Source organism: Gracilinanus agilis, chromosome 4 (assembly GCF_016433145.1).
Source record: "Gracilinanus agilis isolate LMUSP501 chromosome 4, AgileGrace, whole genome shotgun sequence".
Lineage (NCBI taxonomy): Eukaryota > Metazoa > Chordata > Mammalia > Didelphimorphia > Didelphidae > Gracilinanus > Gracilinanus agilis.
The window spans coordinates 249,002,541-249,026,687 of record NC_058133.1 but is presented as its reverse complement, the minus strand read 5'-3'; the positions used below and the strand labels follow the sequence as shown (position 1 = coordinate 249,026,687).

The 24,147-nt window shown below is 36.9% G+C and overlaps 1 protein-coding gene across 1 annotated transcript in view; it reads right to left on the bottom strand.

The window, feature by feature from the left end:
• Positions 1–1,770: 1,770 nt before the first annotated feature.
• The window catches only part of MYH10 (myosin heavy chain 10), a 186,428-nt gene continuing 164,051 nt past the window's right edge, over positions 1,771–24,147 (bottom strand). The window contains exons 28-42 of the mRNA XM_044675221.1: positions 21,285–21,429; positions 17,469–17,675; positions 16,909–17,013; positions 15,982–16,134; positions 15,249–15,497; positions 14,899–15,111; positions 12,165–12,377; positions 11,847–12,008; positions 10,960–11,088; positions 10,210–10,298; positions 8,855–8,978; positions 8,539–8,747; positions 8,218–8,326; positions 5,741–5,913; positions 1,771–3,746 (exon numbers count right to left, since the gene is read on the bottom strand). Coding sequence (XP_044531156.1) covers positions 3,602–3,746; positions 5,741–5,913; positions 8,218–8,326; positions 8,539–8,747; positions 8,855–8,978; positions 10,210–10,298; positions 10,960–11,088; positions 11,847–12,008; positions 12,165–12,377; positions 14,899–15,111; positions 15,249–15,497; positions 15,982–16,134; positions 16,909–17,013; positions 17,469–17,675; positions 21,285–21,429 — 2,425 coding nt within the window. The 3' untranslated portion in view covers positions 1,771–3,601. The remainder of the gene's footprint in view (positions 3,747–5,740; positions 5,914–8,217; positions 8,327–8,538; positions 8,748–8,854; positions 8,979–10,209; positions 10,299–10,959; positions 11,089–11,846; positions 12,009–12,164; positions 12,378–14,898; positions 15,112–15,248; positions 15,498–15,981; positions 16,135–16,908; positions 17,014–17,468; positions 17,676–21,284; positions 21,430–24,147) is intronic.

Sequence of the window (24,147 nt, the reverse complement as noted above, 5' to 3'; positions counted from 1 at the left end):
AACTTCACCAAAAAGCCTTAACAGTTACTTGAAGTGGCAGGAAGTAACTGGTTTGTCTCTCTTGCAATCATGGAATTTCAGATATAAGGGACCTCAGTGGTCCCTAGTCCAACTCATATCTAAACATGAATCTACTGTTGATCCTTAAAAAGTCTTAAATTATTTTCCTGAAAATTTAAGCTTTTTCTAAAAAACCTGAAGAACAACTAAGACTTTTTAACAAAATGTATAATCTATAGCAAAAGCTGGGCAATTAAGAGAGGCCCATTACCCAGATTCTTCACTCTAGGTCCAAAAATAAGGGAACTTGTTTTACTATTTGTTATGAGGCTTCCCCCCACCTTTTTTCTAATGGGGTAGATGGGGGCAAGGAATAAATGCCCACTAACCCAAATAAACAAACAAACAAACAAATAAATAGGTAAATAAATGAGGGCCTAAATCCAGCAATGACTATGCCTGAGAAGAAAACTGGTTTGGGATGGTAGTCTGTGCTTACTGTTCTGAATTAGAAAGCTCTCCAAATAAAAGGAACTAGCACTAGACAAGAAGATCAGAGGTCCACAATCTAAGTAGTTTTCCAAGCCCATTGCAGACTATCAAAGATTTATAGTTAATTTAGATTCAGTATCACTGAATATTCATGTAACTTTCACTAGATTCATGATATGAAATAAAAACATTAAGGCACTTTGTATAATATCAGATTGCTTTATTATTATTCAAGAGGGAATGCTACACTCTGGCCAATGTTCCTAACTAGAAAATTAACTAAAGCTCCTTTGTCAATGGCTCACAAGATACTCCAAATGCTCTTTTGGCAAAGTACCAACTTCCCCAAGATATGATTTACCAAACTCCAATCTCTTGACAATAAATGGTATAAGCCAATCATATTAAAGATAATATGGCTAAGGATTTCATGCATATAAACCAATACCCTACTCTTCTCTTGTTATTCCTCACCCGAATCTTGTCTGCAAATCATCTTGGCCAAGAAACCACTGAAAGAAAACTAGCCTGGGTTTTTGCATATAAAATCTTTGGCTTTCTATTACCTGAGCAGAAGAAACTGCTCACTAAGTAGTACTCCTCCTCCGGAAAGAATGCTGCTGTTGACATCATTGGCCATTTCTTCCAGATGTTACATCAGAGCCAAGGTTCTATGACAGCTGTGTGTGTATGTCCTTTCCATGTCTACTGTCCTAGAACCTCACTCAGACAGAAGCTTTGAGGAATTCAGAGACTAGATTTCAGCAAGAATTCATTATTAGACCATAGGGACCATATTATATTCTGGATTAAAAAAAAAACACCATGTGATAGAAAGAAGAACAGGGCAGGATCAAGATATCTGTATCTGGTGGCAGCAGAAAGGTATTTATTCTACCCCTTTCCATTTCCTTATCTAAAAAATGAGTAAAAAGTTGTTTTGGCTACTTCAGAGGGTTCTTGTAATTTTACTAGTAAGCAAATCTCTTTGCTATGAAATAGGAGCTATTCGTCAGCTGTTAGATTTAAATTAATATCCAATAACTCCAAGTATTATATTTTATAAAGTTTATTAATAATCACTTGAAGTAGAAGAAATAAAAGAATAAAAGTAAAAGTCTGAGCAAAAACCACATGAGTGAAACCTCCTGCCTGCACTCACCCAACCTCTACAAACTGTGTTCCCCGGGGGAGGGGGAGAGGAGAGAAAAAGGGCAGAGCTACACTCAAAATATATCTTCCCTACATTAGCATGTAATATGAGAAGGAACATGGGAAGCTGGGAAAGAGTGTTCTAGGGAGCAAAATTCTAATTACACACAGCCTAGCCCAGTGCAAGAATCATCTGCTGGAAAAGGGATTAAAGAGTAACGGTTACTTTATTACACACAGAAAAAGAATGATGTGGCTCTTCATAATCTAACAACTTAAGAGGAATGCATTTTGGTGAAGACCTGGGATGGCTTATAGCCCCTTTAGATATCTATCAGCAACCCTCAATGTTAAGCTGCAGAACAGAAAGTGAGAAAGCAGATTTTATGTTCATATGATCATTCTTGTTTATTGAGGTCTGTTTATTCTCAATGATGCTTTTTCCTTCAAGTAAACAGAGCAGGCATAAATATCTATAATAAATTTATTGTCTTACAAAAGTCATTGTCTAGAAATATGGGGATACAAGAAAAGATGTTTGCAGTCAAGTGCCTGGTGGTCAGCAGCCAGTATAATTCAGAAAGGGGATGGGATGAAACAAGTGATTCCATACCCACATCATGACAAAACCTTCATAACCGATGTTAAAGCTTTAAACCCAAAATGAGTTGTGTTCTCAAGCCCATTGCAAAAGATCAAAGTTGTCTAATTAACACTGATTCATCATCACTGAATATTCATACCACTTTCACTAGAGGTACATGATATGAAGTGTAGTCAAAAATTAATACATTAAATTGTTATATAGGTAAATAATATATTTAACATTGTCTTAGTACTGTAGTGTCTAAGGCACTTTCTGTAATGTCAAATTGCTTAACTATTAACCAAAAGAGAATGCTAAATATTCACTGTAACACTGTTTAAAAGGGAAAAGGGGAAAAAGAAAGGATTTATATTCACTGGCATGTTAACATTCAGGAAAATAGGTATTCATTGCTGAGCCTCTAAACCACTGACAAACTTGGAACAAGCCTCAGACATTAAAAAACCAATGTTCCCCTTTTGGGCTCCAAAGCCATGGCTGGAATTCAAAGTCAGCACCAGAGGCTGCTTACTCCTAAGGAGCAGGAAGCACTAACACACAAAGGGTTCTGGAGCCTCATCCAGTAGTCAATAAGTTAATGTCTTCTTGGAAACTCAGCTGCAAAGTTTGGACCATCCTTCTGCACAGACCAGTTCTAACTAAGAAGAGTCTACGTGTCTAGATTCAGTGTCACACCCGGAGCGGCAGAGCCACCCTCAGGGGATGCTGCAAGTTAACCAAAGCCAAGGCTACTCTCCCCTTCCCATTCTCTTCCTTTTAGTACTTCCAAAGCCCTTTTCACAGTTTGCTCACTGAGACAGTGTTGATCACAATATGAGAAAAAAATGAAAGCTACAGGTGCCATTTGGTCTTCACACTGTTCTAAGGGAACTGACACAGCTGAGAAGCCAAGGGCCACATGAACGTAGGAGAAGCTAAGTTAACTGTCTGTACAACAGAAAGCATGCATAGTAACAACCAAGGGTCTGCCCCAATAAAAGGGTCTGGGAATGAAGGATCTGAGGTTTCCTTAAAAACAAAAACAAAAACAAGAAAAACTCTTCAGACAGCATTTTAGGAAATGGCCTCCTGAAGAATATTTGGAAAATAGATGCACTGAATAGATGATCCTGTTTAATATACATGTAAATATGCTCTTTATATATATGTATATAAAAAGAGCATTTGTACCTATATTTGAAGCAGGGTATATTATGGGGAGGCTAGAGAGCCTTAAGACACAATTGACCTTTCAGTAAATAACCTTGTAATCTGCCCATTTCCTCTGCTGATTAGTAGCCACAAGGCAGACTGGTGGTCAGGAAAGTCCTTGTTTACCCCATGGTATCACAGCGGGCTCTGGCCCTCTCTTTACTCCACTGGTGCAGCTGGCATCTCATTGACATCACTAGTTTTGCTCTCTGTATCATCATCTGAGAGTTCAAGGGATGCTCCCTCAATATGTAGCTGGCGCCTGCTGGATCGACTGGAAGAAAAGGTGATTGGGCCTCCTCTCCTGGGTAGGAAAGAGAAAGAGTCAATAGTTGGAATGGGGGGTCAGGGGGTGAGGGGGACAGTAACATGCTGAGACCTCTGATTCTGCTGGTTTTGGGCTTGGGAATTATGCATGTGTACACAGACGGAGTCATTCCAGTCAATTCACAGAAAGCTGTCTCCTTGAGGTAAATGCCTTAGAACCTATGCTGGGTCCTGAGACAGAAGGACTAAGTAAATTCTGCCCTTTTAGAGGAACCAGGACGGAATGTCGTATGAAGGTATACCACTGCCTACAAAGGGGTGATACTAAACTACTGGATTTTTTCTTGGCAGCGGGGGAAGATAGGACACACAAATAGTTTCAAGTGGCTATGATGGATAATCTGTACAGTAAAAATCTTTACTCTTAATAAGCATGCTGCTAACCAAGTTATTTCTTCTCTCCCCGGGGCATGCCAAATGCACTATGGAAAACAGACAGGCAATAGGCAGAGCTGTGACAAAGCCTGGCTATAGATACTGTAGAATAGATGCTACTAACTAATGCATTCCCTTCATCTGGTCAATGATCCTGTCTTCACTGAGACCTAAGAGGACATTCAATCTAGTTTCTTCTTTTATTTTTATGTCCATATTTAATTAATAGAAAAAAAATATCTGAACTGAAAGGACAAACTACAGGATCTGTTTCTCGTTTAATCTTATTAGGAGTTAAAAGATGCTAAACTGTGCAGTATAGGTCTTGAAGAGACGAATAAGGAAATATGACAGCTGAGTCACAATCCCCTCATCTCTCCAGGTCTCCCATGGACTAGATGACCTTCCAAGGTTCTTGCCCTGATGTAAGGTTACTCGTCAAAATCTTAAAATCATCAGCTCTAAGTAACCTGACATAGAGCTATGGACCCTAATGGGGCTGCAGAGTCCAGGAGTCTGTACAGACACTGAGCATCCTCATTCTGATTTCCCACAAAACACAAAGCAAGATTTGGTATAAAAATCAGTCAACATAACTCACAAAAAGCTTTATACACAGATTACTCTTTTTCAAATCTGGGCATATGTTGTGGTTATGAAAATAAAAAAATACTTTAAAAGCAGTATTCCTTCTAGCTGTTTGCCATCTTGTTTTCTCAAATAATAGATAGTTGTACTATCAGTACAATGTAGGGGTCTGAGAAATTGTTTGAAGTTGAAATGGGCTTGCCCTACAATGACAAAGAGCCACTGATAAAGAATATGATTTTAAGAGAACATTAAAAAGTTTCAATTCAAGACTCTTCTTAGTTGTGTGGCCTTGGGCAAGAATTGCCCTGACTACCTCAAAGCTTTTGCAAGAATCAAATTTATTAACAGATTTATGATCTTAAGGTGCTACATGAAGAAGTTTATCATTATTAAATAGGAATGTCCAAATTCTAAAAAGTTTATTGTGTGTATGAAATCCTACTTAAAAATAGGGTGTTAAGGTGTTTATAAAGAAATTCAAAATAGTGATGAGATGTTTAGATTACAATGGTCTCAGATGTAATAAAATCAGGCCACAGTCTGAATCAGGCCAAATAAAGCTCTCTGGACAGATGATAAATAATTTTGCACATGCATCTTTGGTCAATGGATTTAAAACAAACACAAGTATGTAGCAGTCTTCCTGCCGTGAGAGCCTCCCTTCCAACACTCAGAGAGAGAAGTGCCACACCAGGGACAACCGTGCCGTAAGCCTGTGCTCCACAATGCATCTGAGTGCCAGTATCTGTCAGGAAATCTGCCCATTTCACATCTAACACAAACTTTTCCCAGGAGTACACTAAGTGTGGTCTCCTCATAGGCTCTGCTTTGTGTTCCCTTTACATTTTCTTTAACCTTGCGATACTGAGAGCTTACATGGTGTACAATGTGCTAGATATGCATTCCCTATATGAGATAGCAGCTACCAACTTTAAGCCGGAATTTGAGAAGAGCCACCTGGCTCTGGGACTCTGCTAAAACCCCAAATTGTCTCTATCTATTGACCTCAGTCTGTTTTTCAGAGTGCTGACTTCCCGGCTCAGGCCTTCATTGGCTTCTATGGCATCATCCAGTTCACGCTGGAGTTTGCGCCTTGAGGCGTTGGCACGAGTGGCCTCTTCTTCAGCTTCCTCCAACTGACGTTTGAGCTGCTTCATTCTGGCATTGGCCTTCTCCATCTAATTAAGTGAATTCATCATACATAGTTAAATAGGAAAATGTCTGAGTGAGAGTGGTGAAAAAATGACCCCCCACAATTCAGCCTCATTCTGAACTTGAATTGGAAGGAGGGAGGGATTAAGCCTACTCTGTGCATACACAAATTTAATAACCCCTATGTAATCTGCACTTTGGGTAACTTGGGCTGGAACTTAGGCTAGGAGCCTGCAGAGATGTCTTAATATTATCTTGCTTTCAGAGGAAGGAGAGGAGTCAAGGTTTCCAAGTTTCTGATCCATTTATTTCAGGTTGTTATGAGGCACTAATCAAATGGTGACCATGAGAGCAGCTACTGAGTATAAATATTATCAGTTATTTCCATGGAAGTAACACCACAGGGTAGGGACAAGGAAAGAGTGAGGAAATGACCACTATCAGCCCACAAGAATTCATGACAGTAATACTTTCAAGAAATGGAAATCTGAGTTTTGATGTGAGGAAAAGAACCTATTTGTTGCCTGTTCAGAAATCCTGAGGTAGGTTCATATTTATATGTTTGTAATCAGTGAATCTTTATTTATTTTTTGGGGGGAGGGGAGTTACTGACCCTTCTTAACATCATCAGTCTGACCTATTCAATTAATTCCAATGGCTCCCTATTGCCTTCAGAATCAAATATAAAATCCTGTTTGGCTCTTAAAACCTTCCATAATCTGGCCCCTGTCTATCTAATACAGTCTTCTTAACCCTCATTCTCTCCCTTTCCTAGCTGTTCCTCCACATAATTTCCTGATGCCCCGGTGTCTTCAGTGGATGTTGTCCATTCCTGTAATACTTTCCCTTCTGTCTCCATCTCCAAGTTTCCCTGGCAAAAGTCCCACTTTCTATAAGAAAGCTCTCCCAGACCTTCTTAATCTCACTGGTTTCCCTTTCTATAGATCTTATTTTGTGATACTGGGCAAGTCATTTAACCCCCATTGCCTACCCTTACCACTATTCTGACTTGGAACCAATAGACAGTATTGATTCCAAGATGGAAGGTAAGGGTTATTAAAAGTGAAAAAAGAAAAGTCAACAAAACAAGAGGAACTGCCCTCAAGCTGGAGGATCATGGAGAATTTCTATCAGAGCACTCTTTTTTAAAAAAGAGCTCATGAGGATATCTGTATTAAAACATTTGGAAGCAGATTTGTATTTGGTTTCTTTGCCTCACCTTGCTAAACATCTCAATTGGGTTCTTAGATGGTTATTAAATATTTATACCGGGGCAGCTGGGTAGCTCAGTGGATTGAGAGCCAGGCCTAGAGACAGGAGGTCCTAGGTTCAAATCCGGCCTCAGACACTTCCCAGCTGTGTGACCCTGGGCAAGTCACTTGACTCCCATTGCCTACCCCTTACCACTCTTCCACCTATAAGTCAATACATAGAAGTTAAGGGTTTAAAATAAAAAAAAATAATAAAAATATATTTATACCTAACAAGGTTGTTGTTGGGGAAAGTGCTTTGCATATTTCAAAATTTTATATGAATAAGCCTCCATTCTACATGTGTATATAAGGAAACATTTCCCATGCTTTACACAGTGCCTGGCACCTAGGAGGAGCTTAGTAATTGCTTGTTTCATTCCCTTCACTAACATACTTCACAGCCTCTCTATTATAGTCTGAATTGTGGCTAAAGATTCATATAGGCCACCTGCAGATGAGTCTCTGATCTGAGCTGGAATTGGACTTCCCTCAAACGAAAGGCATGTTGTTAGTCCCTGGCCTTGTAGAGCCTTTCCAGCTGAAGTGCACTGTGCTGGCAGCCAGAGTCACCTCCGAATCACTACGGATGTGACTGACATGTTGCTGGTGTCACACCAAAAAAAGGTAAGCCATCGTCCCCATCCTCTAGAGCAGTGAAGGGCAAACTTTTTAAAGAGGGGCCAAAGGAAAGGAAATGCTCATCTGTCAGTCTGTTTCGAAGTTTCATTGTATTGTGTCCTACTCATTGTATTTGTCAGATTAGGAATAATGTCGTGAGGCCGGATAGAACATTTCAGGGGGTCGCACTGGCCAGCAGGCTGTAGTTTGCCCATCAGTGCTCTAGGAGTTTAAGGAAACCCAAGAGGTGGTGAGAGAAAAGGAAATGACTATAGTTTAGTTTGGGACAGGGGAAACAGAAGAATAACAATGAAGTATTGCATCGTGGCATCTCACAGAGCAGTAGCACAATGTCTGAAGGGCTCGTGGATAAGGTGCCAACAGCCTCCACCATGAATTGATGAGACACTAGTCTGGGACTAGTCAGAAACAGCATCCCTCTCCCCAGGTCCATCTCACCTGCTCTTTGTACTGATCTGCATGTCGCCGCTCATCTTCTACCTGCATGAAAATCTCTTTTAGCTTCTTCTCTGTACGACGAACAAGCTTGTTGGCTGCTGCTCGTTCCCTGTGAAAACAGCATATAATGGTACCTACCTTCCTGAATTGTTAGGGGGAAGCAAATAATATTTGCCAAGTGCTTAGCACAATGCCTTGGAGATGGAAGCTTACTGGACTCAGGAAACCACCCCAAAACCAGTTTGGTTTAGCCTTTGATGTGGAGTCCTCATTAGAAGGACATGGGGGGAAGTGAAGTCCCACATAAGCAGAGGCTCTTACTTGGCTTCCTGCTCCAGCTGTTCTTCCATCTGCACAATCTTGGCTTCCAAAGCAGAGATGGTGGTCTTGAACTTGGACTTCACTGAGCCCTCCAGCTCCTGCAGTTTGGCCTTGAGCTCCTTGCTCTGTCTCTCCAGCTGCTGGCGGGCGCTCTCGCTCTTCTGGGCAGCGCTTCGCTCTCCAGCCAGCTCTGAATTGAGGGTATCCACCTGCAGGAGAGGGAAGTTGCTATTCAAGGTTTGGCCTTGCTCTCTGAGCAGACAGGGAAAAGGGGCCTCCCCTAGTGTGACATAGCAATCTCTGGTGACCAGCTTACCTGCAATGTGGCCTTGCGAAACCGGTCGTTAAGAAGTTCCATGTTGCTCTGCTCTTCCTCCAGTTCCTCCTCCAGTTGTGCGATACGGGCCTCCAGGCGCCGTTTCTCATCCAGCAAAGAGGATCTAAGGGACAGAGGGTCAATGGGGTAGTATGCCATCAGTGATAAAGAATGACAGCCCAACATGGAGGCATTTGGTAGCACTTTGTAAGGAGAGGGGACTCTGGCCCTTTCTTTCCTTAATAACAATATGAGAAGGTTTGAACAGATGATCTATGGTTCTTCTCTGGTTTTGAAATTTTAAGAACAATTTACATGATAACAACTTTAAAAAAAACCAAACACAAATGTGAAAAAAACCTCTGAACTTATTATTAATGCAGTGATAAATTACAACCCCAGAGGAACAAAGACGCTCATGTCATTCAGTTTCTGCCAGAGCTGGCAGAATGCAAAGTCCAGACCGAGACAGGTATATCTGGACATGCCTAATGTATTTGTTTTGCTGTACTGTGTTGTTGTTTTCTAAAAATTATTTTGTTAAGGAAGGTCAGTGGGAGAGATATAATAAATGCTATAAAATTGATTTTTTAAAAAGCTACATGTTTTTATTTTCAGTGTCACAATGAAATAGAGCATAAATTAAGTCCCTATGGGATAGGAAGAAGGCTCTTTAAAAAGTCTATTTATTCAGGGCAATGATTCAGGATCTTTAAATGAACCAAGCTTTATTTTTTGTTTGTTTTTTAAACCCATACTCTCTTAAGAGTCAGACAGAAGAGCAGTAAGAGTTAGACAATGGGGGTTAAATGACTTGCCCAGGGTCACAAAGCTAGGAAGTGTCTGAGGCCAGATTTGAATCTAGGACATCCTGTCTCTAAGCTTGGCTCTCAATCCACTGAGTCAAAAGATCCTTTATGAAAAATGAATCCAGAGGGATAATTTCCAAGAACTTTTAATTTCTAAAACTTATGGATTTTTATAGATTGAAAATAGAAGTTGCTTTTTGATGTTAGTATATAAGGCAGACTGAATATACTCAAATCAATTGTTTATTGAGTGACCATGTGTTAGGTACAATCCCAAATACAGCAGCACATTAATGACAGTCACTGAATCACAGAACTACTTAGTGGCAGAGTGGGACTAGAATCTTGACTCCTGATCCAGTGATTTTTTTGCACAAATGTACCATCTAGCTAAAATCCAAACAGAAATCATGGTTTTGAGGCTCATCAATAAAGTTAATCACTAATAGGGCTTATCATCTAGACTACCCAAATGAATACAGCTGGGTTTTGTCAGTAGTTCCTAAATCTTTCCTGTGAAGGGATGGGGATAAGTATTTGACTCACTTCCCAGAAGCACTGTTGGCTATTTCATCAGCAAGTTCATCTCTCTCTTGTTCAGCATGTCGACGGGCTCTTTCAGAAGAGGCAAATTCCTAAAAATGTTCAGATTAAGATATTTTTAGAGTTTTAGCATTACCAAAGTTTTCTTCAAACAAGAAGCCCAATTAGCAAGCCTCAGACTATAAAACTATAAAACATAACACATGCAAAAATCCATCCCTGAAATCTGTCTGAAAAGGTCTGAAACCTTTCCAAACAGTAGTCTATTAAGTAGCTAAAAATAATTACACCATTCAAAGGGAGGCCCAAGCTTACATTATTTAATAGTAAAATGTGTAGTCTTCCTTTTGTATATGCTAAAATGAAGAAATGAAAATGTCTCAAATCTATGTAATATTAGCTGAATGTATCAGTAAGAAAATATACAATCATGGCTTTCAGCAATTCTGACTCAGTTGGAAGTGTTTAACACTCAATCCCTAGATAGCACAAACTACAAATCACCATCATCTATTAGCCAGATGTTTAACTTTTAACATATTGAAGATACTATGAAAGTTTTAAAATAACCAGGTTACAATATCTTACTCTGTGTAATGGGGTTTCTTTACAAAAAGAAACTGAAAAAAAGCACAGATCACACCCTGGTTTTATATCATCCAAATTCTGAAGAAAAGTATAGCCTATATTCAGATCAATACTGGAAACAAAATGGGACTATTTGGAAAAGCTCTATCTAGGACTTCATCTGACCTCTTGTAGTTGAAGTATTTCTGCTTCAAGGCTTTTCAATTTTTTTTCATTTTCCTTGGACTGAGCAAAGATCTCATCACGGGATGCACGAGCTTCTTCCAATTCACGCTGGTAGTCTTTCATTTGTGCCTGTTTTTAAGAAGAGTATTTTGGGAAGCAATTTTGATGGATAGAATGAACATAATGAGAAAATCCCTAATATTAAGTAGTAATAAAGATGCAGAGGTTCAAATATTTCTTCACACATTATTAAATATTTGCCACTGTTTCACTTTTCCCAAAATAATGTCACCAAAGGCCTAAAGAGCCTGGCAAATGAGGAAATGGCATTGGGTCACTGAAGCCTGCCAGGTTTGCTGCACCTTCAATTGGGGATAAGCCTATTATGCATGGGTAAGCAGGAATGCATGCATTTTGGGGGGGGAGTATGTGAGGAGGACCCTCCTAAACTCAACAGGTGTTTATTTGTTTTGTGCCAAGTTACTTGCCTGGTCCACTTGGCATGAGAACAGGTTTTTTTCCTGCAATGAGCTGATGATAATTATTTTGTCTATATATGTCATTGATAGTATTAGCAAACTAAATTACCTTTAAGGTTTGCAAATATATACACATTATATACACATTATCTCATATAATTCTCACAACAACTCTATGAAGTAGGTGCTATTATTGTCTCTTAATTCAGATATGACAAACCTGAGGTCAAAGGAGATTGAAAGATTTGCCCAGAATCAAAGTAAGTATCCTAGAAGGGACTTGAGCCCAGAACTTCCTGATTCCTAGCCAGTCACTCCTACCTGCTGTACCTGATTGCTGCATATCTGGAACAATGATATTCTAACCAAAATGAGCCACTGGGTGGTGAATGATCTGGGTTCACATACCTGAAGTTTTCGAAGCTGCTTGATCACTTCATCCCTTGCCTTATTTGCAGTCTCTATTTGTGCCTCAAGATCCTTCAGGTCCATTTCCATTTTCTTCTTGGAAGCAACTGCAAGAGCCTTTTGCTTACGCTCATCCTCCAATTCTGCCTCAAGCTCACGCACCTAAATGGGTTTATACTTGGTTAATATACACATAAGAGGATGGTTTCTCTCATACTTTATAATGATTCTTATCAGCTGGGTAGATGGAATGGAAACAGAATTATTATCAAGATTTACAGCTATGATTGTGATTCAAACGGATTTTTTCTAGCCTACCTGCTTGATCAGTAGCCTCTTCTTCTCTTCATTCTGTTCATCTCTGGCCTGCAAATCTCTCTCAAATTGGGCTTTCATGGCTTGCATATTGACTTCTAGACGAAGTTTAGCATCTTCTGTAGCCTGAAGTTCATCTTCCAGCTCCTCCAACTGTGTCTTCATTTCTTCAACCTGCTGCTCTAAGGCCCGTTTGGATTTTTCAAGTTCGTGGACCTATGCCATAAGGGTACATAGAATTAGATAGAGATTATGGGCTAGATGTAGCCCCAGAAGTTGCTGAGTTGAAAGAATTAATTTCAGAATTTGGCTCCAGTCTACTTTCCTAGGTTTATTTCATTTTACTTCCTTGTTCTTCACAACACTTGCTATTTCATCTCCAATTTCTCTGTCATTGTATATGTTGTCTCATATGCCTAGAATAGGACCACCATCTGCAGGTGCCATCTCCTAAGTAAAGCCTTTCTTGAACCATGGACCTGTTAGTACTCTTCCTTTTATCAAATGATCTTCTGTTTATTTGTCTGTTTACACATTGTGCCTTTTGTTTTGTAATGTCTCTTTATAGTTCTATATAGGCACAACTGATATATAGGTCTTTAATTTGAACATTTCAATAAATTAAAGAAACCAAACTATGAGGCCTATGCTATGTCACAAGCTGTTTGCCCGCTCTCCCACTTCATTGGATCCATGGTAGAGACAGAGAACTCCATACAAATTGATGCAAATTCCAAATTTATGAAGAAGCCTCTGTATTTAGATCTGATCTCTCCACAGGCTGCCAAATGGCAAGTATTTAATCTCAAAAGTCAGTTGCTTTTTACTGAGGTGCTATGCACTGGTTGACGTTGTAAGGTTTAGGAACAATTATCTACCTTGAGTTGGAGTTAGTGCTTAAAATTTTGGTTTTAAGAGTTTCTTGCTTGAGAGTCAAGAAAGGGTGTCTTTCGATCAATAGACATTCATTAAGTTCCTACTTTCTGCCAGGCACTGTGCTAAGTGTTGGGGATACAAAGAGAGGCAGAAGGAAGTCCTGCCCTCAAGGACACTCTAGGCTGGTGATGGCAAAACTTTTAGAGGGGTGGGTAATATGAAAAATGTCCTCAGGCACCCATGGAGAGGAGAAGGGGAACAGCCCGGCCCTGTGCCTCTCTGGCTTTCTAGTAATGAACTCTGGCCCACTCTGTTGGGGTGACTGCATTTCGTGGAACAAATCTCATGTCACTGAAATGAAGAGTATATGGCAAATAAGAAATAAAGAAAAATGGGAAGGCTAAAGGAGCCTAAGTTATAAAGGGCCTTGAATGCCAAATGAAGGATTTATATTTGATTCTGGAGGCAATAGGGAGCTACTGAGTTTTGAAGTGAATTTAAATGACTGAACTTGCACTTTAGGAAAATCACGTGTGTAGCTAAAAGTAGAAAACTATTTGGAAAGGAGAGTGGGGTCTAGCAGTATCTTTTAATTATAGAGCAATAATCATCAAAACAATCCAGTATTGGTTAAGAAACAGAGAGGTTGATCAGTGGAATATATAAAAGCAAGTGAGCATAATAGCTTAACATTTGATAAACCAAATCATCTCAGTTATTGGGGGAAAGACTCATTATTTGATAATACTCTTGGGAAAGTGGAAAACGGCCAAGTAGGAATGAGAGGTATAGATAAACATCTAATATCAATGTGAACATCAGATAGGTGTGACTTTGACATAAAGGTTATCAATATAAAAAAATTAGATGAGCAAGGAGTCATTCTCCAATTAATAAATGGCCAAAAGGCATGCTCAGATGGTTTTTCAGGGAAGAAATCCAAACCATCGATAACTATTAAAAAAAATGTTACATCACTAATAGAGAAATGCAAATAGAAACAATTCTGAAATTCTACCTCATACCCATCAGATTGGCAAAGTTGACAAGGAAAAGAAAAAGAAAATGACAAATGTTAGAGGAATTATGGGAAAAGATACATTAAGGTACTGTTGGTTGAGCTGGTCCAGATATTCTGAAAGGAATATGGCACTATATCCTCAAAATCATTAAACTCTACACATTCTTTTACCAAGTGATACTACTAATAAGTCTATGTCATTAAAAAGATTAAAGAAAGAGGAAAAGGACACAATTGTACAAAAGTATTCATAGCAGCTCTTTTGTAATGGCAAAGAACTGAAAACTGGGGGGGGGGGGGATGCCAATCAAAGAAAGCTGAACAAGGTATGGTACATGAATGTGAAGGAATATTACTATGCACTAAAAACAATGAAAAAAATGGTTTTGGAAAAATTTGGGAAGATTTTTATGAAGAGATATAGAGAGGTATAAGTAGAGCCAGGCAAACAACTTATAAAATAGCAATAATGTGGTACAAACAACTTGAGAAAAATTAGGGACTCTTGAACAATACAATGAGAGATCATGATAAAAGATGCCACCTATTTTATGAAGAGAAGTGATGGACACAAGATTGTATGCATGTATATATCCATGTGTGTATGTGTACGCATACTTGTATATATGTATGTTTGAGACATGACCAGGGCAGGAGATTTGTTTTGTTTAGCTAGACAGATTTATAACAGGCATTTTGCTTTTCTTTCTCAGTGTGGAAGGAGATAGTGGGAGAGATTTTTTGGTGATTGAAAAATAATTTTTAATTAAAACAACAAAAGCAAAAATATCTCACTTTGCTTCCTAGATAGTGCTGTCATTTTAGAAATATGAAACTTACATTTTTCCCAACATCATCCTTTGAGCTCATTAAATCTTCCATATCAGTACGCAGCTGCTTATTCTGTCTCTCAAATTCCTCCTTTGCTTCTAAAGCTTCTTCCAGGGCTCGGGCCAAGGAAAGAGCTTTAGTCTCTTTCTCTCTTGCCTCTGCTTCAGCCCGATCTCTCTCTTCTGCATATCGAGCAGAAACATTTTTTTCTTCTGCCAGGAGCTGCACATGGCAATACAATGAAAGGTATTAAAATGTACTTCCACTTCCTGCCAACTATTACACAAATGACAATTAACAAATGAATTATAAGATCCTTTCTATAGGATCAAGTTTAGATGGCGACACAAGTTACCTACTTGGTCAAACTTCTTCTGCTTTTTCTCTAAGTTGGAGACAATCTGGCGCTGATGATCCAGATCCACCATTAAGTCATCAAGCTCTTGCTGTAGACGTGTCTTGGTCTTCTCAAGCTTGTCATAAGCCAGTGCCTTCTCCTCTAAGCGCTGACTCAAGGCCTCTATGTCTTTTAGAAGCTTCTTCTTATTCTCTTCCAAGCTTTCAATTGTCCCTAAGTCATCATCTACCTTTTTCTTTGTATCAGCCAACTATATTTCATATGGAAAAGAAGGTGCTGTTACTTAAAGAATCCAAATGCAAATCAATATCTGAAGGATCAAAATATCACAAAGAGAAAGTATTTAAATTGAAGTCAATGAGGTAAAATTTAAATTTAAAATGTTTGTATTTGTTTAACTACATAACAAATCAGCTGTAAATAAAATTTAAACTGTAAAAACCTAGAATTTATTTTCAGGAATCTGGTTAGTAGTCAATAATTTACAAAATTTAACTAAATAATTCATACAATTCACTTATTTTTATGTCTTCATTTAAAATATTCCCAGCATTGTATTAGAATGATCTAGGTCAAAAGAAAAACAAAAGATGTTTTAATTCTTAATTTAGTACAACCCAATTAACTGCCCCAAATGAAGCTGAAACAGTTCCGTTTCCATGTGATATGACTGGCATGAGGTTATGTAGTCAGGGCAGTAATGCTATTGTCTTAAAAAGAAAAGCACAGCACACCTGTGAGTGCAAGACTAACACTTGCTTTTCCAGGCTCTTCCTGGCCTCTTCTTCCTCCTCCTGCTGCTCCTGAAGGTTGTTCTTCTCCTCCTCCAACTGCCTGATCCGACTACTGAGGTTCAACTTCTGGCGTGTCTCCTCCTGAAGTAGCTCCTATTGGAAAAGCCAATATGTTATGGCAAGCATTCAATGTAGAACAGTTTAAGTTTAGAAAATTCCAGTATTCCAATTTGCAATGAACTGGACACACTCTGTCTTAAACTGAAACAACAGAATTGTGTAACAGATTTAAAATACAGCCCAAAACTTTTTTATTTTATTGTATGCCAGAAAAATGAACAAAAATTCTATCTTTTTGCCTACTGTCAACTTCATTTTCTCTGTTTTGTGCAAAAGCTGCAAGTTTTTATTTCAAGACTACACAATATGAATAATTTACCATTGGTTAATCCAAATTTCAAAGATAAAATGACTTCCTGATTTTTATATAACAAAAATTATATTTCTCCAATGTGTAAATACAAGATGATGGCTATATAATTAGATCACAAAGTTCCTGACAAAAAGAAACTAATCACAGTTACCATACCAAGGCCATTTCTTTGGCCTTAAAAAAATCTGCCTTCTATAAGAACCAGCATCAAATGCTATTAAGGATGTGTGTACATGAATGTGATCATGTAAGAGACAGCCAAACAACCAGACACTCTGTATTGTTTTGGGTCAACTGTGCTGACATTTTGGGAATTATCCAGATCATACCTACTACTCTATAGAAATCAAAAGACAAGATAATACAAATTAGAGATATTAAGCTGCCTTTAATTTTTTGGTTTATGCAATTCAAGGACTAGTGTGTAATTCATTTATATACTAATATTTAAAAGGAAAAATTTTATGAGTAGACTTTTGTTCCTACAAATGCACCTGTGTATCCTGTAGCTGTGACTCAAGACTGGCTGCATCTTTGGCAAATTTAATGCCCTTCTTCTCTGCTTCTTCCAGGAGGGTTGTGACATTATCCAATTCATTCTGTAGGCAGGAATAAAAATTCAAATTCAGCACAACAGTAAGCAGATTAAAAATGTCAACAAATATCTTAGATTCCCTAAGCAGGATTTATGAAAATATGGAAAAGAATTACACAGGATGCAAGGCAGGTAGAGAGAGACTAATCTATACTTAGCATAAGTATTGAAATAATGAAATTAAGAGCCATGGACCACGGTGATAAACATCTAAGCATACTAAGCTATTTTTAAGAACAGAAATTTTATTTCCTAGAGGAAGAAAGGGTAAACTCTTTTCAAGTATTAAAATTTCAACACTTACAAGTTGTAGCAATCTTCACATCTCTTCCTCAAAAATCATAGCACATCACCAGAGCATTTTTATATTAGTTTTTTTTTTTAAAGGGAAATGGCTAATGTTTTTTTTAAGGGAAATGGCTAAATTTGGGTTTGAAGAATGAAGGCTTTCTAACTTACCTGGAGCTTACTGGCCTTTTCAGCAAGTTCTACCCGAAGCCTATCTCCTTCTGTAACCTTGGCGTGCAATTCCTGTACCTGAGCATCTAGTTTCTTTCTCTTGTGTTCAGATTCAGCCTTGACTTGCTGTAGAACCTTCACTTCACAGGCCAACTCCTTGTTATCAGTCTCTAGACCTTGCTTGTTTTTCTCAAGATTTACTTTGAACTATCAGACAAAAAAAAAGCCCATGAGTAGAAATTATTTCATAAATGTTTTTATTTTCCACCACTGCATGCAAAACATATTTTCACAAGAAGATTATATTACTCTTTGAGGAGGCAGTTTTATTTCTACATATGAAGACACAGGAACCATATATTATTAATCTGTATATCTCCCTCAGAGTCTTAGAAGAGTATATAACATATACTAGGGGGTAAAAAAGGCATACTGAATACATTCATACTCAGAGAAATATATTCAGTATATATATGTAGAAACTAGGCTAAACTAGAAAACATCCCTGTTTATCTTTGGTAAATGAATTTCTTGCCTTGGACAGTAGATCAAAGACCTTAGAAAAACCCAATAAACACCCTCCAAAAAAGTACATTCTTGTATTTCTTCAGTTTTAAAGATTAAGTATTCCCTCATTTATTATATTGAGTGACACTTTTATCTTGTAGGGTAAATAAAATAAGCATGAGATTTGATCCTTGCCATGAAGAAGTAGACAATTTAACTGGGATAAGAGGAAGACTGATGTATTTAAATTAATGGCATGGAGGCAATTTTAATAAAATGCCAATGTGAGTGGGATAAAGATATAATGACTTTTATTTTGATACAAACTATGTGATAGTAGGACATCAAAATGAACTATGGACGATCGAAGTGGAATATTGAATATGAAGGAAGACAAATAGACACATTAGCACATTAAAAATAAGAATATATCACCTACCATACAATGCTCAAAATGGACATACAACTCTTTAAAAAACAACCTTTACCTTCCCTCTTAGAATCAGAAGAGTGGTAAGGGCTAAGCAATTGGGGTGTGTGTGTGTGTGTTTTTTAAGTGACTTGCCCAGGGCCACATAGCTAGGAAGTGTGAGGTCACATTTGAACCCAAGACCTCTCATCTCTGGGCCTGGCTCTTAATCCCCTGAGCCATCCAGCTGCCCCCTCACAACTCTTAAAGGTTATACCACAAAAAAATAAAAAATAAAAAAATAGGAGAACTAGATTATAAAAGGTCCCTATCTGTTACAGCTGTGGCTAAAAGAAATGTTCTTAATCCAACAAGAGTTAACAAAAAAATAGTACAGAATGAAGAAAGCAAAGTCAAAAGAATATAAATGTCTAAAATGTAAAAAGAGAGAACACTGACAAGCAAACAAATACATAAAGCCAATGTTAGTGACATGCTATACTTTCTGGAAAGACTTAAAATAGATTTCTAGTAAACATGGCTGCCTGAATGTCCTGGTCAAGAAATCCAATAAGAAAATTGAAAAACGTCACTTCTACTACAGGACTGAACATTCAGCTAAAAGCCCACAGAAAAGCAAAATCTGTGCCTGCATAAATTAGTCCCTCCAGCCTGACCAAAGCTTGGAATTGCTCAGAAACGGTACCAGACATGTTAAGTATGCAAGGCTCAGTATCTGGAGGCAGCAAGGTGGCTCAGTGGAAAAAGTGCTAGGCCTGAAGACCTGTTTAAATCTGGTCTCAGACACTCTGTGTGGTCCTAAGCAAGTCACTTGACCTTTTTTAGCTTTAATTCACCGGAGAGGAAAAGATGAACCACTTTGGCTGGTGACTAGAGATGGGACATAAATAGCCTGCAAGGCTATCCTGTGAGGCCCCAGAGAGTAACAACCAGCACAACATGCTCCATCTTGACATGCCAGAGAGGGGGCAGTGTTATTATACAAATAGATGGGACTTCAAAGTACTAATGAAAATGAATGTGGTTATTATCAGACTCTTGGTTATAGGAGACCATTAATTTCTGATTCTCTTGTCAAATCTGTTCTGTTTATCTAGTTCTCTGTTTTTTAGCAAATACCAAATGGTTTGAGTGGAGCTTGCTTTATAATAAAGTCTGAAGACTAGAAATGCTCTTTTCTCTTCTTCCCTACCTTTTTTCTTTATTTCCTTTGATATTATAATCCTTTGTTTCTCCAAACTGAATTGTTATTATTTTATTAAGTTCTGTAAAATATTCCTTTCAAAGTTTGTATATCATTAAAACTTAAATTTAATTTAGGAAGTATATTTATTATCTTGTTTCAACAAAGCCATTAACACTGAATCCCCAATTGAATCTATAAAAATATTTTGTGTGCTTTGATAGATCGATCTCAAATATTTGTGCCTTTTATAGTTATTCTGAATGTTATTACCCTTTCTATTATTAAGTAGAGATGATGTTCATTTTTGTGGGTCTATTTTGTTGCCAGTCACTTTGCTCAAGATATCGTTTCAACTAGTATTTTTTTCACAATTCCTGGAGATTTTAAGTAAAGTACCATGTCATCAACAAAGAGACAGTTTTTATCTCCTATTCACTTGTATTTATACTTTAAATTTTTTTCTCTACTCTTATTGTTATTACTAGAAATACTACATCAAACAACAGTAGGGAGAGTGGTCATCTGGTATATCTCCATTGCCCATAATGCTTGTCTTTGGCATTACTTTCAATTGTAATAAAAAAATATCATAAAATGCTTAGGCTGTGTACAGCTTTTAGCATAAATAAGTATTAAACTTTGTGAAAGTCTTTTTCCATGTGTTAAAATTAAGTAAAAAACAAATTACTTAATTCCCTATTTTATAGACAGTTGGAAAAGCTGGAAAGTAAATTGGCAGAAATTAGGCTTACATTTACATATTATACCATATCTCATAATAAATTCAAAATAAGATACACGACCTTTACATTAAATACCATAAAGAAGTAGATGTTTTACTTTTTATAGTTATAGATATGCAATGTATTCTTTATTTTAAACAAGAGACAGAGGCAATTATAAATGATAAAAACTTGATTACATGAAATTGAAATTAATGCATCTAGATTAAGAAGAGCAATGACTTAACTAGGAAAAAATTCTTTACATCAAAATTTTTTCTGAAAGAAATTTTATATCTAATAGAAATAAAAACACACATACAAGAAAATGGTCAAAGGATATGAACAATTATTAAAAGAATTGTAAAGTGTTAATAACCATGTGAAAGAATGCTCCAAATCACTAAAAACGTGAAAAATGCAAATTAAAAAACCCGAGTTGCATCTCACAAATTGTGACACATGAATGTAATGCACATTACTGTGCTAAAAGACACAACAAATATGAATACAGAGAAGCACAGAAAGCATGAACTAATTTAATTTAGAATGAGGAAAGCATAGTCAAGAAAATAACAACAATGAAAATGGAAAGACCCACCAAAACAAAGAACCAAAAGTGAATATAGCAAATTACAAACTATAAGTAATGCCTCAAAGAAAAATTATTAGACAACAATCCTGTCTCAGTCCTTTCTAGAAGTCCATGAGTGTGGATTATCAAACATAGTTTCAGACTTTTTCAATATATTGATTGATTTTGCTGTTTTTCCCTTTTTTCTTTAAAAATATTATTGTTATTTGGCTCTATGGGAGGGGACAAAAGAAGGTATACTAGAAGAACTTTGGTGATATAAAAACCAAAAGATATCAATAAGAATGCATTAAAAAAATTAATGTAGTAGAGAAAAGAGAAATTCAATTTGTGATTTAGTTTTCATAGACTATAAATGATTGACATTTTTATTTACCCTTTTAGCCTGTTCAAGTTGTTCAGAGAGTTCCTCCAGGGCACTAGCATGTCTCTGCCTTATGTCTTGGATTTGAGCTTCATGATTCTTAGTTTCTTCTTCAATAGCCTTCTTCAGTTCAGCTACTTCCTGCTCACGTTTTGTCCTACAGAAAGCAATTACTTTCTTAGCACATTTAAGAATTGATAGTATAAAAATACTTCTTTTGATAGAAGTTCCTTTGATACTGTATTGTAATAAACTATAATAGAAGGCTAGTTCATCTGGTATTCTATGAGAAGAGTCAGTGTGCTGTGGTGTCAGTCAAGAAAGCTGGGTTCAAATTCCAGGGCTGTATTTTACTATCAGTGTGACTTTGGGCAAGATATTTTTATGGGCCTTTGTAAGATGAGGATAATTATTCCTTTCCTCAACTTAGAACAGAACAACTTAGAACAGAATACGATTAATTTCTGGCCCTATCCCTCAGCCGCTCAATAATTTAGGGGGCCTAGACAAGTTACTTACTCTCTGGGGCTCAGTTACTTTCTCTCTATACAAGAGGATTTCCATCCAGCTCTAAGAATCTATGAGTCTCTAAGCTAGAAATTTCTAGCTGTTGCTTCCTGTAAAATTGTTCATTTTACATCATGTTTTTATTGAAAAAGAGATAAACAGTAAGCTGATACTGAAGATTCATTTAGTATGTGCATTCAGGATATGGTATAGCATATGGTACAAGTTTAGCTTAAATATCCTCTACCGTGTAAACCCAAATAATGAAGATTAGGGCACTGTAGACAATTAGTCCATGTTTGCTGAATTATATGAGCTATTTAAAGGTATAGAGTAGAAATGGACAACCTATACTGCATGAGCCAAAGATGATGCAGAAAATGATATGAGGAGCGTGACAACCATGCTGAAAATGGCATCTTGCACAAAGAACCTACATAGATAACTCCTTGTACACAATTGTCACTTTTTTAGAATGGTGATCCATATAGTTTGAGTAACAATAAGATCATCTTCCATATGGATTAGATTTCAGCTTAAGTACTCTTATTTTCACATTAGTGAGAAAGCCTGAGTAGGGATTAGTATTCTAATTCTTTAAAAAAGGACTAGGCTACAAAATAATGGTGTGTACCAATGAGCATAACTTATCTGTAAAGGAATGCTTCAGTATTTCTTGTAATCTTATTTGGGCTATTATGAAGAAAATATGAGTTTCTGAATTTGTAAAGTCAGGAAGTAATTTTGTTTTTCACATTTGGGTTTTAAGGGATCCTTATTTACTTAAAATGAAAGAAAAAATAAGGAGACTGATTTCTAGGAAGGTTTCTTTATGCCAAATTTTGGTGGTTTTTGATCATAAGTAGTACATGGTTCTATAAATTAAATACATATAATATATACATACACATATTTACGTGTATGGTTCTTATGCTTCTTGTATGTTTTTAAATTGATCATGTAGGGTTAGATATAATTTTCCTTGTACGGATATACTTCCAAATAGCTAGGAAAAGGAGTTTTATATGAACGCTGGCTATTCTTCAACAAGTTGTGCCTTTTCTGTTAAGAATCTTATGAAATGGAAGGTCATCCTACTTGAATAAAAATTATAGACATCCTTGAAAAGGCTAGCAATATCATAAACCAACATATATCTATGGAGTGATATGGTTCTAAAATGGAGTAAAATTGTATCTTTGTCTAAAAAAAAATGCCTTTTTGTGGAATGGTGTTCCATAGAGTTTGAAAAATAATAAGATCATTTTCCATATGGATTAGACTTCACCTTTCAAAGTACTCTTATCTTCACATTTGTGAGGCAGGCTGAGTAGAAATTAATATACCATTAAATAACAAAAAGGCCCTAAGACTCAGATAAGTAGAAAGACTTTTATTGGGTCACATAGGGGTTAAATGGGGCTGGAATGAGAATTCACATTTTCAGAATCTCAATCCAAAGTGCTTATAATACTAAATGTACTTAGGTATATTATTTCACAATCTAATTCTAAGTAAGCTACATATTAACTATTTACTGCATAAAGCATAAAGCATACTGCTAGGTCTAGGGTACCCAGAAACAAAAATGAAAGAGTATCTAATTCACAAAGAATTTACATTCAACAGGAGAGAAATAAAATTCATACAGGTAAGTAGATGGCAGATTATTTGAAAAAAAAAATTTCCTATTTCCTCAAACTGAATGTGATAAAAATTGAACTTTTCTTCCCTCCATACTTTCTCACATCATTTCACTCTCTCATTCAACAATTTTGGTTCAATGGCAGGAATCACTGTTGGTCTCAGAAAGTTTGTCTGTTCTTCCTTCTTGCTTAGATAAGTGTCCAAACCCCTGATCCAGTACCCACATAAACCAACTGATGACTATATGATCAAATTTGTTTCTTTTTTCCCCCTAATCTGGATCTTTCAGGTGGATCTTACTATTTTATATTCATGCCAGTCTCTTTTTTGCTTATATTACTTTTTTTTTTTTGCCTAGAATGCCATCTGATGTTTCACTAATCCAAATTCTACAATTCAGTGAGGGATAAATTAAATTCTATGAGGTATTTTAAAGGAATACAAACATATACACATAAAATTGCTCAGGAAAATGAAAAGCAATTTAGCAGAAACTAGGCATAGACAACATCTAATATCTACTAAGATAGGGTCAAAAAGGGTACATGATTTAGATGTAAAAAGGTGATCATAAATAGAGCATGGAAAAATTTACCTATCAAATCTATGTATAAGAGACAAAGTTAATCATAAATAATGGATAATTTTAATTAAATGAAATTTTAAAAATTTTATGCAAAAACCTCTAATACATTCAAGATTATAAGGAAAACAGGAAACT